Below are 14,480 nucleotides of genomic sequence, written 5' to 3' on the forward strand. Positions count from 1 at the left end.
GCATACTGACACATGCATGTAGTGCTGGATGAATTGCATCCCTCGCTCTCTTCTTATACATTCACACCATTGAATGAGTAGCATTTACATACAAACACTGCACGGCAAAACAAAAGATAAACACAAACCATACATAAAACACAAGTGCCACACCCTGGACAGTGTTAAAGTCTTTTTCTGGCTTCTCTATGTTGCTGTGCTCAAGCCTCCAATTCACCCCGACTGATAAATGACCCTGGTCACTACAACTCGAGTAGGCTCTCTTTCTTTCTCTCTCTCTTTCACACACACTCTCTCTTTTATTGCCATCCCTCGATGTTAAACAGGACGTCTCCATGGATACAGGAATAAACAGATGATAACAAGCCCTCAGCCTTTAAAGCCCATTTCAGAAGGGAGTAACAGGAGAGACAGAGAAAGAGAGAGCAGGACAGGATAGAAGTTGTGCAGACTCGGGAGTGTGTGTGCGTGTGGATTGCCAGCAGCTGGAAGTCAGTAACTCAGGTAAGAGCGATTTCACTGATACTAATGTGACAGAATGTCTTCATATACAAATGCACTCTTGTAAACATGCATACATGTACTTGTCTGATTCATTATATGCATGCACACATAACATCATACAGACACATAATACGCCATGCATCAGCAGCTGTGGTTTACATTATAAAATATGCCTTATATGAGTATGGCTGCACAGTACAATGTGAATTCAGTGCATAAACTGACATAACAAACACAGAGTGGTGTTATTTCAAGACAAGATGATATATGCTACTGATTTTGCCCCTAAACTAATTTAAAATTTGCATTCATTGCTATGAGACACTGTGCTATTTATTATTTTCCTTACTTATTACTTATTTTCCCATAAATAAACAGCACAAAAGTCAAACTGGGTACAAAATATCATGTTTTAATTGCAAAAAATAAATTTAAAATGTATGAAATTTAAATTTTATGAATTTAAAACTTACAAAAAAAAAAAAGTTTTTCAATGGACAGTAGTAACATCTGCAGTGTGTGACTAAGGGCCATCAATATCCAGAAGATGAAATCATGTTCACTTTGGATAATTACAACTGCCACTGACTAAAATGATTTAGATTGCAATTATGTATAGGCTAAATATGCTGCATGATGTTTTCCCAGTGGCAAATTGGCACATAAGGATGCTATTCATATCATAAATGTTGAACAAAACACTACTGACATCATCAGGTTAATTACAGGGTTGCAGTCTGTCTGATCAAGTAAACAGTCATTAAGTTGTCTATAAAACATGTAACGTTTTACAGTTTGTGAAGTGATTATCACATATTAAATCTATTATAGTTGAGTATGAAATACAGAGTAAGTATAAAGAAACATGTTGTGTTGGGAATACAGTTATCCCGCAGGCAGGTTTAGCTAAAAAAATATCTAAGGCTGAAGCAGATGATTATGATCTGCTCATAAAGTCTTCAGGACGTGCCTTTGTTATTTTGATGTGTCTACTGTTTGTTTGTGTGTTTTGTCTGGATGGGTGGATACACGTGTCTCTGTTTCCGTCTTTAATACAATGGTTTCCATGGACACTTCCACAAAGTCTTGTCCTGAGTGAGGGGATCTCTTGGGAGGTGGGCAGTGTGTGTTTATGTGGACGACTGCCTTTGCATGTGTGTTAGAAGGGTGAGGCTCACACTCACAATGATGTCTTTATTCGGCCGCCTGTGTGGGAATAACCTCAGCAGCAGCTCGCACATGATCCCTCACACACTGTATTAGGGAAATACACAGCACACACATGCAACATGTTAAGCATGACGACTTATAAAATGAGATTACTTCAGTGGTTCAGCAATTGAGGGACTGTTTGACAAACCTGTGATGATTACAACATGGTGCAACAATTTTTGGATTCATTCTCCACAACAAATAGGAAATAACTTGTCTGCATAACTTTTTTTTTCTTTTTTATTCAGCAAGGACACATTAAATGAATCAAATCTGACAGAAAAGACATTTATAATATTACCAAAGATTTCTATTTTCAAATAAATGCTGTTCATTTGAACTTCACATTCATCAAAGAATCCTGATCAAATGTATCAGCACAAAAATACTAAGCAGCACAACTGTTTTCAACATTGATTATAATAAGAAATGTTTCTTGAGCAGCAAATCAGCATATTAAAGGGATTTCTGAACGGTCATGCGACACTGGAGACTGGAGTAATGGCTGCTGAAAATTCAGCTTTGCCATCACAGGAATAAATTACATTTTCAAATATATGAATATAGAAAATAGTTATTTTAAACTGTAAAAATATTTCACAATATGACTGTTTTTACTGTATTTTTTTATCAAATAAATGCAGCCTTGCCGAGCATAAGAGACTGTTTGATGTGTATGTGCTGAGGAGACTTACAGATGGCTAAAGGAGTTGGAGTTGAAGCCAGGGCAAGCCCACCCACTGCTGCTGTACACTCATCACCTCTCCATGAGGCCATCGGCTGCCAAACTTCTGACATCCATCTGAAACATTCCACAATAACTCTGAGACACATCAGACCATCCACATACCTACTGTCGCCTCCATTAACAATGGCTGTACTGTGGAGACACACCAAGAAAGTCTAGAAGTCTAGGCCTCACTTCTGAAATTCCATGTTATCCAAACACATTCACAGATCCATTGAAGTTGCAAGTACAGAGACAATGCATTCTTGTACTTTACATCACTAATGTCAATGTTTATATTTATTTTATGCCTGCATATTGTCCCTGCTGTCCCTTTTCTCAGTACAGTATTAATGTGAAAGAAGGTATCACTGAAAGGCTGGAATACACTACTCAACATTTAAAATTGGAACAGATTTTAAAACACTAGGCATCCTACACTTGCCGACTTTGGAGATATTTACAGAGGAAAAACGGGGTATCATACACTAGACCAGTGGTTCCCAACCCTGGTCCTGGAGGCACCCCAACACTGCACATTTTGCATGTCTCCTTTCTCTGACACACCAATTTCAGATCTTGGAGTCTCTACTAATGAGCTGATGACCTGAATCAGGTGTGTTTGATTAAGGAGACATACAAAACGTGCAGTGTTGGGGTGCCTCCAGGACCAGGGTTGGGAACCACTGCACTAGACGACTGAGAATCACATGCTACCAGACTTCCTGTTGTTCAGAACACAACAAAGTCATCGCGCCTCATTGCTAGGAGACGCATTATAAAGAAAACAATGTGTGTTCTAAAATCGGCTCAAAATATCAAACAAAGTTTCTTTAAAGTCGGTGGATTCTGATTGGCTGTTTTATCATTCTTCAGCTGGAAATATCTTTCTGGAATTGATTCCAACTATATTGTTCCTCTGTGTCTTTATTGTTATAGTTGTACTGTGAACATCCCTACTAGAATTAGAATGATTTTTAAAACTTTATCTTTATAGTTAATAAGAGATTTTCATAGTGACAGGACACTTAATCACTATGAGACATGATTTTGTATCTTAGCATTAGGAAGCTGGCTGAGTTCTATTAACAGCACACACACACACACACACAAAAAGCAAAACTATCAAGGAGAGAAAGAGGTTGTCTGAAATGTTTAGGAAATTCTAACATCAGTGTGTTTTTGTCTGTTGAGCAGCGCTCTGAAGTGAATAATTAGCCGTCTGCTGAGTGCTGATAATCACACCATTAGCTCAGTCCTTACGGCCCTTGAATTTACATCAGGCTCTGTTGCTCCACATACACCTAATGTGTTACTTTTGGCTGATTCTTTAATTGGTATTTTATTCATTCAGGCCATTCAAAAGGCAATGGAAAAGAGGGTGACCTGCTGATGAAGTTTGCCAAAGCTCTGCAACAAGAAGACAATTAGTGAAATATCTCAAAGCCAAAATCACAGGACAATTTAGATAATTCACATAACTTGGATCAGTCAGAACTGCTAAATCAGAGCGTAAGATGTTTTGTTGTCTGGGCTCAACCTTATGCTAGACATTATTTGTGTATACTGAATAATACACATCTGAGATTCCTATCAGATAATAATGCAATGTAATATTTTTTTAGTGTACCACAGTATTCTGTCTTCTCTTTCATCTTTTTGTCAAATTAAGGCTTGATCATGCCACTACTGCAGATGTCTTATTTGGACAGTTAATACATATCTTTTTCTTGGGAATTTGTTCCATTAGGTCATAGTCTTACTATTTGTTTGGCAGAATACCCAGTATGGCAGAAAGCACAGAAATGGACCAGCTTCTGAGCGCCTTTAAGAAGTTTGCTGTTCATGGTGACACCAAAGCCACTGGAAAGGAGTTGAATGGTAAAAACTGGGCTAAACTGTGCAAAGACTGCAAAGTTATTGACAGCAAGAATGTCACCAGCACTGATGTAGATATTGTCTTCACAAAAGTCAAGTGAGTTTTTCATCATTTTGTGTTCAAGAAGGCTATTTACATTTAAATTTTTACAGTGCATGCAAAATAAACTACATAAAATTTAAAATAAAAAAGTAGATATTGTAAATATTAGTATTTTCATAGAAAAAAAACACTGTACTGGCAATGTAACAGAGGTGTTGAAAAGGCTATGTTTACCATATTATTCAGAGCAAAGACATCTCGGGTCATAACATATGAGGAGTTCCAGAAAGCTCTAGAAGAATTGGCCCCAAAGAGGTTCAAAAATCAAAGCAAAGAAGAGGCACTGCAGTCTATGCATAAGCTAATTGAGGGCAAAGAACCCGCCAACGTTGGTGTAACGGTAAGCCAACCATTTGAAAACAATAATTTGAGGTATTTTTGCATGAAAAATGTACGTTTATATAAATAAATGTAACTATACTGAAATCAGTGTTGCCATTTCAAAACAATTGTGTTATATACTACCAATCAAAACTTTGGGGTCAGTAATAATTAAAAAAAATAATACTAAATTAATATTTTTATTCTGCAAGGATGCATTAAATTGATAATAAGTGATTGATCAGTAAATACATTTATAATGTTACAGATTTCCATTTTCAAATAAATGGTGTTCTTTTTAACTTTCGATTCATCAGAGAATCCTGGAAAATAATCATGGTTTCACTGTTTGTGCTTTCACAAAAATACTAATCAGCATTGACAATAATAAGAAATGTTTCTTGAGTACCAAATCAGCATATTAGAATGATTTCTGATAGATCATGTGACACTGAAGTCTGGAGCAATGGCTGCTGAAACTCAGCTTTGCATCACACACTCTAAAAAATGCTGGGTTGTTTCAACCCAAATTTGGGTCAAATATGGACTAACCCAACTTTTGGGTTAAAATTTTAATTAAAAAATTTAACCCAACAGCTGGGTTAGTCCATATTTGACCCAAAGTTGGGTTGAAACAACCCAGCATTTTTTAGAGTGCAGGAATAAATTACAATTTAAAACATTCAAATAGACAAACAGTTATTTAAATATTTAAATATTATTTGTAATAATATTTCACAATAATAATGAAGTAACTGTATTTTTTAATCAAATAAATGCAGCTGTGGCAAGCGTAAGAGACTTCTTTAAAAAAACATTGAATAATCCTATAGAAAAAAGCAAGAAGACAGAAAGGTTATTGGTGTGCCATTTCATCCTCTTCACTGCAAGTCAATTCTAAGACATCATCCATCCAGTTACTAGGCTGCATCAACTTCTTCCATATAATATCTAAGACACTAATATCTTTGATGTGACAGAAATACGGGAGGTTATTGCCTGAATATTTAAAATATAAGATGAACTAAGAAAAACCAAGCCCGCCAAGCAGTTGTTGCTCATGAAGCTTCTTCAACACTGCACAATTTGGATGTCTCCTGTATCTGACACATAATTCAGTCCATCTGTAGCTGTAGAGCTCTCTATGAACTCAAATGGATGTGTCAATTGGATGTGATTAGTGAGACACCTAAAATTAATAGTGTTGGTGGACCTCCAGAAGCAAGACTGAGAAACACTAATAAGTTTCTACTACATCATTTCTCAGTCGGTTCAGCTCTAGAGGGCAGTAACAAATCAAACATTAATAAATCAAACCTGGCAACTAGTTAAAAGTTCAAAAGGAGTTGTAGGAATATGTGATGTATATGTGGAATTCATTCAATGCAGAAAAGGTTCTGCTGAGGCAGGCTGAAAGAGCCTTGTGCAGATCATCTGATTAAATAAAAATGTTATTTGGTTTGCTGTAGCACATTTTCTGGGTAATTTCTAGTTCCATTTTTATTATTTTCCATTTATGATATCACCGTTATTCCTACACACACACACACACACACACACACACACACACATATATATATATATATATATATATATATGCTGTATATATATTCATTCATTCATATAGTATATTGCTCTCCAGCTTTGACTGATATTGCTATATTTCAATAGTTTTATTAATTTCCTTATTCATTTGTATGTTTATTTGTTTAACCATTTTAGAAAGTGGCAAAAACTGGCGCAGTGGATCGGTTAACCGACACATCTAAATATACAGGCTCACACAAGGAGCGCTTTGATGAGAGTGGGAAAGGCAAAGGAAAAGGTGGGCGGGAGGAGATTGTGGAAAACACGGGCTACGTAGGGGCCTACAAGAATGCTGGGACTTACGAGGAGAAGACGAAGGCCAATTAAGGCCCCACTGTTTCCATGTCAACAAGCTCTGAGCTTCATCTTTATCAGCACTTAGGTCTGGACCAAAGCCGAACTTGAACTTTGACCTGTAAAATCACACAGCCACTATGCAATGTAACACAGGAAGTGTTGTAAATGTTTGTGTTTAAACATAGTATTACAGTTGGTTTTCATTAGAAAGTTGAAAGGGTAAGAAGGAACTGGTGAGGACTAGTCTCACTCCTTTCATGCAGACCAGCGTCTGCTGTACAGTATGTAGGATTTCAGGTGAAAATCTCAAAGAGCAAGCATGAAGACAGCTCTTCAAGTGGGGAAACAGATAAGTGGTGTATTTGTTTCAGTTTTTATGTTGTTGTTTAATAGCTACAAGAAAGGTGCATCTAAACATCACAATGCTTCAGACAGGGAGAAGCGAAACACAGGAAGCCCTTTAAGAGATTTATTTTTTCCAACATGTATTATTATTCCAAAAATTACATAATTGCTGTCATTAAATTCTAACAATATTCATTGCCGAAACTTGTCAAAAATGTAATTCTTCAAAGGATAATGGTAATCCAGCTTTATGTGTGTTTAGCTACACTTCTGTTATTATTTCCAAAAATTCATTGTCATATCTGTGTTTTAGTTAGCTTACTGTGTTACTGAAACTGGAAACTGCCTTTGTATAAACCATTATAAATGACTTTTGGTGTGTTTTATTTTAAGTTTTGTTTTTGTATTTTGGTCTATTTTAAATAACAAATAAAGTACATTAACAACAACTGATGTTGTTAAAAAATCATAACGGAAGTCTCTTGTCTTTACTGGTTTTGTAAGGTTGAAACCTTTTTTTTTTTTTTTTGCCTTATTAAGCACTTGGCGCATAAAATGAAGCTCTTTGTACCTGCCTGTGCTTCCTCTCATACATTGGTAAACGGTAAAAAAATGTAAATACGGTAAATCTCCAAAAATAGTAGTTACTACAATTATTATTGCAGTAAAATTGTATTTAAAAAATAATAACACCAAACACTTAATAACAAAGTCAAAAATACGTTTTCTGAAAGCTATTTACTGTCATATTCAGCATTTCACACAGCGTGTGTACGAAGTCTCCCCTGAGGGACGGACAGGACGTCGACGCTGGTCCCTCTGTTTCCATGGCAACCGCACCATAGACAAACACAACAGCCCGGCACCTGGCTCCGGCAGCCTTCCCCTGCCCTCAGTGTGTTTGTAACCAAACACACTCGTTCATGGCAACGTTTGTTTGGTTCATCTCCTTGGAAGCGTGTAATCAAAAACATCTCGCTCCATTCCAGCTCGAGCCTTTGTAGCTCCTGTGACACGTTGACGAATGGTATCGCACATATCGCCCTCAGTCAACTTCAGTGCTCGCAGCACGCTGTAATCAACCGGCTGATTAATTGCCTGTTAACATGAGCTGCGGAGCCCGACAGGCTTGACTGGCGCTGTTGATATAATGTGCCGCACATGTAGGCGGAGTGCCTAGGGGGAAGTACGAGACACGATTATGTAATGTTTAAATGTACATTCATTTACACTAAATAATAACTCATTTTAATGGCTGGTTACATGTTTTATTTCTAATTTATGGTCTGTCTGCAATTTGAATACAGTTAATACGTTATTACGTCGGCTATGTCTGATTTGGTTCTTACTCTGAAACGCTTGAGAACCATTAGACTGCATCTCCCCCGGATATCAACAAATGAACCTAGTGGAACGATAAAAGACATAATTCAATGAGTGCACTGTGTGAAGTAGGCTAACTTTTTTAAGTTAACTTGAATTTTGAACCAACCCACCTGTTCAATAGTTCGCATGCTTATAGGCCATATTTGTCAGATTATATATTTTTATTTGTTTATGTATTCGGATAGGCTACTCCTAATTAAGTGCTTGGCTAATTCTAGTGAAGGCATGGATAAAGCCAAATATGAGTCAGCGTCAATGTCTGACTGATGTTGATGTTATATGATCTCAGAATAATATGTGACAATTAGTAATTAGCAACTTGCTGAAATGATAATCATATCATCTGATACTGATGCTCTTGTGCCTTGTCTCATATTATTTTGAGGTTATAGGCCTATAACACGTAGCAAGTAGTCTAACAATATGTTGAAATGATAATCACATGTCATTAGGTTTGCTACTGAAGTGAAATATATCAAAATAAAGACAAATAAACATGATCCAAACAAATATTTTTCAATGAATCCACAGGAATCCTCTATACATGAGAAGTCCCTGGATGAGACTAATTGTTGACTCAATGGTACCACCTTGTGGCGCTTTGTAGAACATCTAAAACATGCTTTTTTGTGTGTGAATGATGTAAACATTTTTTTTATTTCACGTGGTTTATACAATTTGTTTTTGAAGAGACCAGCTTCACTGCCATTCAAATCTTTCAAAAACATTCCTACAAAAAAAAAAAAAGTTTTACTGATCACAAACTTTTGAATGGTAGAGTATAATTCTCAGATACTGCATATGCATGAACAAAGCAGAAAGCACAAATTAAAGTGCACAAATATGTGTACATGTAGCCCAAGTATGAATAAGAGTACCACTATGCTCCAAATACAATAATAAAGGATTTTACCAGACAGCAGATTATTATATCATTGATAATCAAAATCTATGCACTCACTATTCAATTAAGGGTCATACATAGTTTGTACCTTTAATGAGTCCTCCGTGCTGTTGCTAACGCTGTGATTTGTGACTCATTAAGTGCACACTTTACCTTACCAGTGTTTGGCTCCAAGAAGAATCTCTATGACTACAAGCAATATTGCTGTTTTTAATACATACGTTAATACCTCCAGAGGGTTGCACATTCTGTGAATCAGTTTTTGTGGTGTTTGCAAGAAAATCTGAAATGTGAAGGAAACACAAAATAAGTCAATACAAATTAGTTCTGAAAGCGAGAAAGATGAGCAAAAACAGGTCTCCAGAAAAAAAGAGGTGAGAGCTCTGCAGTTTGTTTTTCTTCTTAGTTCGTTAGCATCTGATGTGAAAGCATGATCTCATCATATCAGGTAGCATAAATGTTTTCCACAGTGAGTTGTCTAACATGTGCTATATGTTTATAGTGTTTGTGCTCATGAATTCATTTTGAGCAGAAATAGCTTCAAGGATTCCACATACCAAGTAGACTACTATGCTGTAAGAAAACACTGTCCTGCTAACCTAGTCAAAGGTACAGTAAACTATTGACACTATTAAAGCTTTTAATCATACAAACATTTTTCAAATGTATTCTTCATGAAGATCCAATATTTGGTGTATTTCAGAGTTTAAACCTCTATCACCTCCTCCTCGCTCTGCTATGTGCTCTGCACAGAGATGGCAAAAGTATCCTTTACTTGAGTCAAGTTTAGACACTCATGTTTAAAAATACTCTGGTAAAAGTTGAAGTACTGACTACACTTTTTACTCAAGTTAAAGTATAGAAGTATGGGCTCTGACATGTACTTGCCATTGCTACTACCTGTTTTGGTGTCACGCTAAATACCTTAATACAAAAGAACTTACATTCCAAATTTTGTTAGCTAATGAATGTATCCAAGCTGACAAAATTTCACTCATCCAGGCTGTCCCATACACCCACAACAAATTCTGAAACCATGGACAACACTATTTTTTGTATGGCCATCACATAAAAAAGGTTAAAATCCTTAGGCTGGGGCCATGCAAAATAACTATATTTTCTAAATTGCCTAAATGTCAAAATTAGTACAACAATAACTACACCATGACAATATCTTTATCTTATATATCTTTATTACTCGTTGTTAAAATGTTTCAAAAGTTTTTTAAATGTATGAAACCAATATGGATGTGAAGTTATTTCTAAGAACTTAGCACGTTTACTTTAAACTTGATTATTAAAATATTTCATATTAATCATAGACTCATATAAAATCCAGTATGTCATATTTTATCATTGTATGACTTTCACAGTTCAGTTTTTTTTTTTTTCAAACAAAAGACATGGTTCTGCCTATTCTTCAAAATTTGTGTTTTCATACTGTATACTGTATATTAGGTTGTAGGGGTTTAGTATAATTAGAGCAAATGTACAATAATGCAGCTAGTAGTAGCCTACATTACTTTGTTCATCTCCTCAGGTCTCTTTCTCCAGCTGATAGCCCAGCTCTGCAAAGATCGTTTTGAGCATCTGAGTAAACATATTTTCAGTTAATGTCCAGATACCTAATACTCAGAGAGAGAAATCCAGTGCCTGGAAACTGTAGAAAACACAGATGACCTATCATGTGACCACCCAAGTCCATATCAATTTCAGGGTTAACATTATAAATAACATTAGAGTCCTTGAATCCCTAGTGTGTTTACTAAAATCATTTTCAGTATAGTTTAAGTATTAGAGAAGATTATGATTTCAAATCAATATCATTCTTCATGTAAGTTTTTTTTTTGCAGTGCCTAATGGTAAGTGTATATATGAGCCATGCAATACTTTGGTAAGTGTTGTAAACGTAAGGTTCACCATCAACATACAAACAAACATTTGCAAGCTACCCAGCCTGATGGGGAATGTATATATATACAGTGGGTACGGAAAGTATTCAGACCCCCTTAAATTGCTGCCTTATCAGTATTTACACTAAAATAAATTTAATTGGCTTTTTTAAATAGAAGGAAAGTTAAATGTGTATGGTTGATTGGCTTGTTATTATTCATAAATAGAATTGTTTAGATTAATAAATATTACTGTATTCATAAATAGAGTAGAATTATTCATAAATAAGTATTTGGTTTTAACAGAACTCAAGTAAAGTACAGATTCCCCAAAATAATACTTAAATATAGAAGTGAAGTACTATTACTCAAATACTTTACAACTCTGGTGAATAAAGACCCATAAGAGGTGACTGGAATGCCATTGTTCTATGCTTTTATAGGATGCACACATTATATCATAATCTCCTTTTGTTCGGGTACATAATTCATCTGTGACCTGATCTGTAAAGGTTCCTTGGAAGATAAAGAGGCCTGTATTTTTATTCTCCCTGTATTTGCTCCCTCTTCGTTTTATATTTGAGTCTCATAAAGTTTCATACCACATTTACGCAGATGACACTCAGCTTTATTTTCCTCTAAAATCAGGTTCTGATTCAGTGTCTTCCTTGCTGGCTTGTTTAGAAGACATCAAGAATTGGATGGAAAATAATTTCCTAGAGTTGAATCAAAAAAAGACAAGTTATATTGTTTGGCCCTTCTCACCATTTACATCATTTAAGACCTACTCTGGGCCCTTTTGAAGAAAACATCCATGAAAAGGTTAAAAATCTGGGAGTTATTTTTGATCCTGAATTGAAATTTGACAAACAAATTAACTCTGTAGTCAGAGCCAGTTTTTTTGCAGATTAAGGGGCTTCGCAAGCTGAAAAGTTTTCTCAGTTTTAATGATTTAGAGGTTGTTATTCATGCATTAATTTCAACAAGGCTGGATTACTGTAACGCTCTTTATGCTGGAATAAACCAGTCTTCACTATCACGTTTACAGTTGGTACAGAATGCTGCTACTCGATTTTTGACAGGGACAAAAAAGAGGGAGCATATTACCCGTGTTAGCTTCACTTCACTGGTTACCTGTAAAATTCAGAGTTGATTTTAAGGTTTTAGTTTTTGTTTTTAAAGCACTTCATGGTCTTGCCCCAATTTACATTTCAGATCTTCTCCATTTCTATTCTCCTGTGAGAACACTTAGATCGTCTTCTCAGAAGTTATTGATTGTCCCAATATCTCGTTTAAAATATAAAGGGAACAGAGCTTTTTCAGTTCTTGGTCCTACACTCTGGAACTCTTTGCCTTTATCCATCAGATCATCCCCTACGTTATCTTCTTTTAAATCATCTCTTAAAACATATCTTTTTTCTCAGGCTTTTGCTTAACTTGAAAATACTTTTTTTGGTTTTGTTTCTGTTTGGTGATGTCTTGCATTACTTATTGTATTATTTAATGATTTCAAATTTTATATTGTCTTAATGCTTTTGTTAGTTGATTTTTCTGATGTTTTGGTTGTGCAGCACCTTGGTCAGCACTTGTTGCTTTTAAGGTGCTATATAAATAAACTTGACCTTGACTTGACCTTGACCTGTATTTATTACACAAACTTTGTTATGGAGATGGGAATTCTTTTCTTAAATATGATGCATCATATCCACATTCTGGCGTGACAATCATGATTTTTTTTTTTCACTTTCATTTTAAAAACAATTAATCATGAACCATTGAAAGAGGAATTTTTTTTTGGGATTTATTACTATTAGATTAATTAGCAATTATTGTTTTTGTCTTTTGCCTGTCTCTTTTTCAGCTCTATGGGAATATTTGGTTCTCTGTGGCTGATTTGATTATATTGACACAGTTCCGTTTCTTGTCTCAGGAAATGAAACACGTTACGTCAACACAAAAACTACCTGCATATTTATGATGTTTTGGACAAAACGTAAGTGTTACGAGACATTAAAGCCTTTCTCACCATAGTTGGGTAAACAGTGGTGAATAAGAGACTACAGCAAAACATTCCCATATGAAAAAAAAAACGTAATATCATCTCCACGCCTTTCCAAATGAGGAAAAAAAATGCAGTGAGAACAGAGAAATTAATCAAATTTACCATCACGTTCAACCATTGATTTAGAAACACCCTCATAGCGGTGTTTTTTTGTAATTTAGTGCCAAGGTAATATGAAACAAAGTGTCATAAATGTATATCAAAATGTTAAAAAAAAAAATGAATAAATGAAAATATATAAAAAAAACATTTCTAGGTTTACAATGTTAATAAATGTGGAAATGTGTCACAGTCTGTAAAAAGGTTCAATATAATGATAGTGAACCTGAATTTCCTGAAATGTCAGTTTCAGTTTCTCAAACTCTATTTCTCCATGTAGTCTATTATTATGCTGTGTGCTGGTTTGTTTTTGTACATGAGTAAGGTAACAGCTGTTGTATGTGCACTCGGTTTTGGCAATTTGCAGTAATGAAGTGAGAAAAGACAGGCCTCCTAAATCATAATGTCTCTTGGCAGGTTTTCTATGGCTACAATGGAAGAGCGGGCATTTCATGATGACAGATGTGCTATCTGCTGGGAAAAGATGTACACAGCATACAAACTGCCCTGGAGGCACCTTTTCCATAAGAATGAAAATGACCACATTACAGATAGAGAAGGATTTATTAGTTACAAGAAATTACATATCCACCCTAGATGATGGCTAAGTCCTCTACGGTATGTGAATATAATCTGTCATGCAGCACTGAGTTGAATGGGTGACTATAAAGTATCACGCACTGCTGTGGAAATATATTAGACAATTTCCTAGGAAATCTCTTTAAATGGTCTCCAAGATGCTGGTACCTGTGCGTGTTTTCAGGTGAAAACACTACTACTTTCAAAAAGTAGTATACTTCAAGTTTATTTTAGTAAGTATACTTAAGTAAAGTTCAAGTATATTTTTAAGTATACTTTATGTAGTAAGTATACAAATATCAGTGTACTAGTAGTATACTTGTAAGTGTACTATTTCAATACCCCTTGGGACTAAATTGGCCCACTTTATAGTATATAAAAGTATACTTTAAGTATAACAGTAGTAAACTTTGAGTACACAACTAGTTTACATCAAAATGTTTAGTTTGTACTGCAACTATACTAAAAGTGAACTTATAGGTATACTGATAGTTTACTAATTAAATACTTGTAGTAGCATTTTTAGTACACTTTGAAGTATAGTCTCAGTAAACTACTAGTTTAGTAGTTTTATACTGCAAGTA

The 14,480-nt window shown here is 35.3% G+C and overlaps 1 protein-coding gene and 2 long non-coding RNA genes across 4 annotated transcripts in view; 1 reads left to right on the forward strand and 2 right to left on the reverse strand.

The window, feature by feature from the left end:
- The first annotated feature begins 320 nt into the window (after nucleotides 1-320).
- Nucleotides 321-7,345, forward strand: LOC107657106 (tubulin polymerization-promoting protein family member 3-like). 2 transcript variants are annotated; one of them, XM_016445113.1, is made up of 5 exons: nucleotides 321-504; nucleotides 3,798-3,955; nucleotides 4,221-4,418; nucleotides 4,611-4,764; nucleotides 6,468-7,345. In XM_016445113.1, exons 3-5 carry the CDS (start codon nucleotides 4,231-4,233, stop codon nucleotides 6,657-6,659), a joined length of 534 nt encoding a protein of 177 aa, XP_016300599.1. In that variant the 5' UTR covers nucleotides 321-504; nucleotides 3,798-3,955; nucleotides 4,221-4,230; the 3' UTR covers nucleotides 6,660-7,345. The 2 variants fall into 2 exon arrangements, with proteins under 2 accessions (XP_016300599.1, XP_016300600.1); XM_016445114.1 differs by lacking the exon at nucleotides 3,798-3,955.
- Nucleotides 7,346-7,593: 248 nt separating this feature from the next.
- On the reverse strand, nucleotides 7,594-8,796 carry LOC107657090 (uncharacterized). The gene is made up of 3 exons (XR_001630632.1): nucleotides 8,471-8,796; nucleotides 8,324-8,379; nucleotides 7,594-8,150 (listed from the first exon to the last, which is right to left on the reverse strand). It is a non-coding gene; the product is annotated as an uncharacterized LOC107657090 (long non-coding RNA).
- Nucleotides 8,797-12,633: 3,837 nt separating this feature from the next.
- LOC107657109 (uncharacterized) overlaps nucleotides 12,634-14,480 on the reverse strand; it is an 18,691-nt gene continuing 16,844 nt past the window's right edge. Inside the window, exon 3 of the long non-coding RNA XR_001630639.1 lies at nucleotides 12,634-12,783. This is a non-coding gene — a long non-coding RNA (uncharacterized LOC107657109). The remainder of the gene's footprint in view (nucleotides 12,784-14,480) is intronic.

Source organism: Sinocyclocheilus anshuiensis, unplaced genomic scaffold (genome assembly GCF_001515605.1).
Source record: "Sinocyclocheilus anshuiensis isolate Anshui unplaced genomic scaffold, SAMN03320099.WGS_v1.1 scaffold944, whole genome shotgun sequence".
Taxonomy (NCBI): domain Eukaryota; kingdom Metazoa; phylum Chordata; class Actinopteri; order Cypriniformes; family Cyprinidae; genus Sinocyclocheilus; species Sinocyclocheilus anshuiensis.

Excerpts from the sequence above, each read along its gene's own strand:
- LOC107657106 (XM_016445113.1), top strand. The coding sequence starts at position 4,231 with ATGGCAGAAAGCACAGAAATGGACCAGCTTCTGAGCGCCTTTAAGAAG. Across the intron at positions 4,419-4,610 it reads ATTGTCTTCACAAAAGTCAA|AGCAAAGACATCTCGGGTCA; the intron begins GTGAGTTTTTCA and ends CATATTATTCAG. Across the intron at positions 4,765-6,467 it reads CCGCCAACGTTGGTGTAACG|AAAGTGGCAAAAACTGGCGC; the intron begins GTAAGCCAACCA and ends TAACCATTTTAG.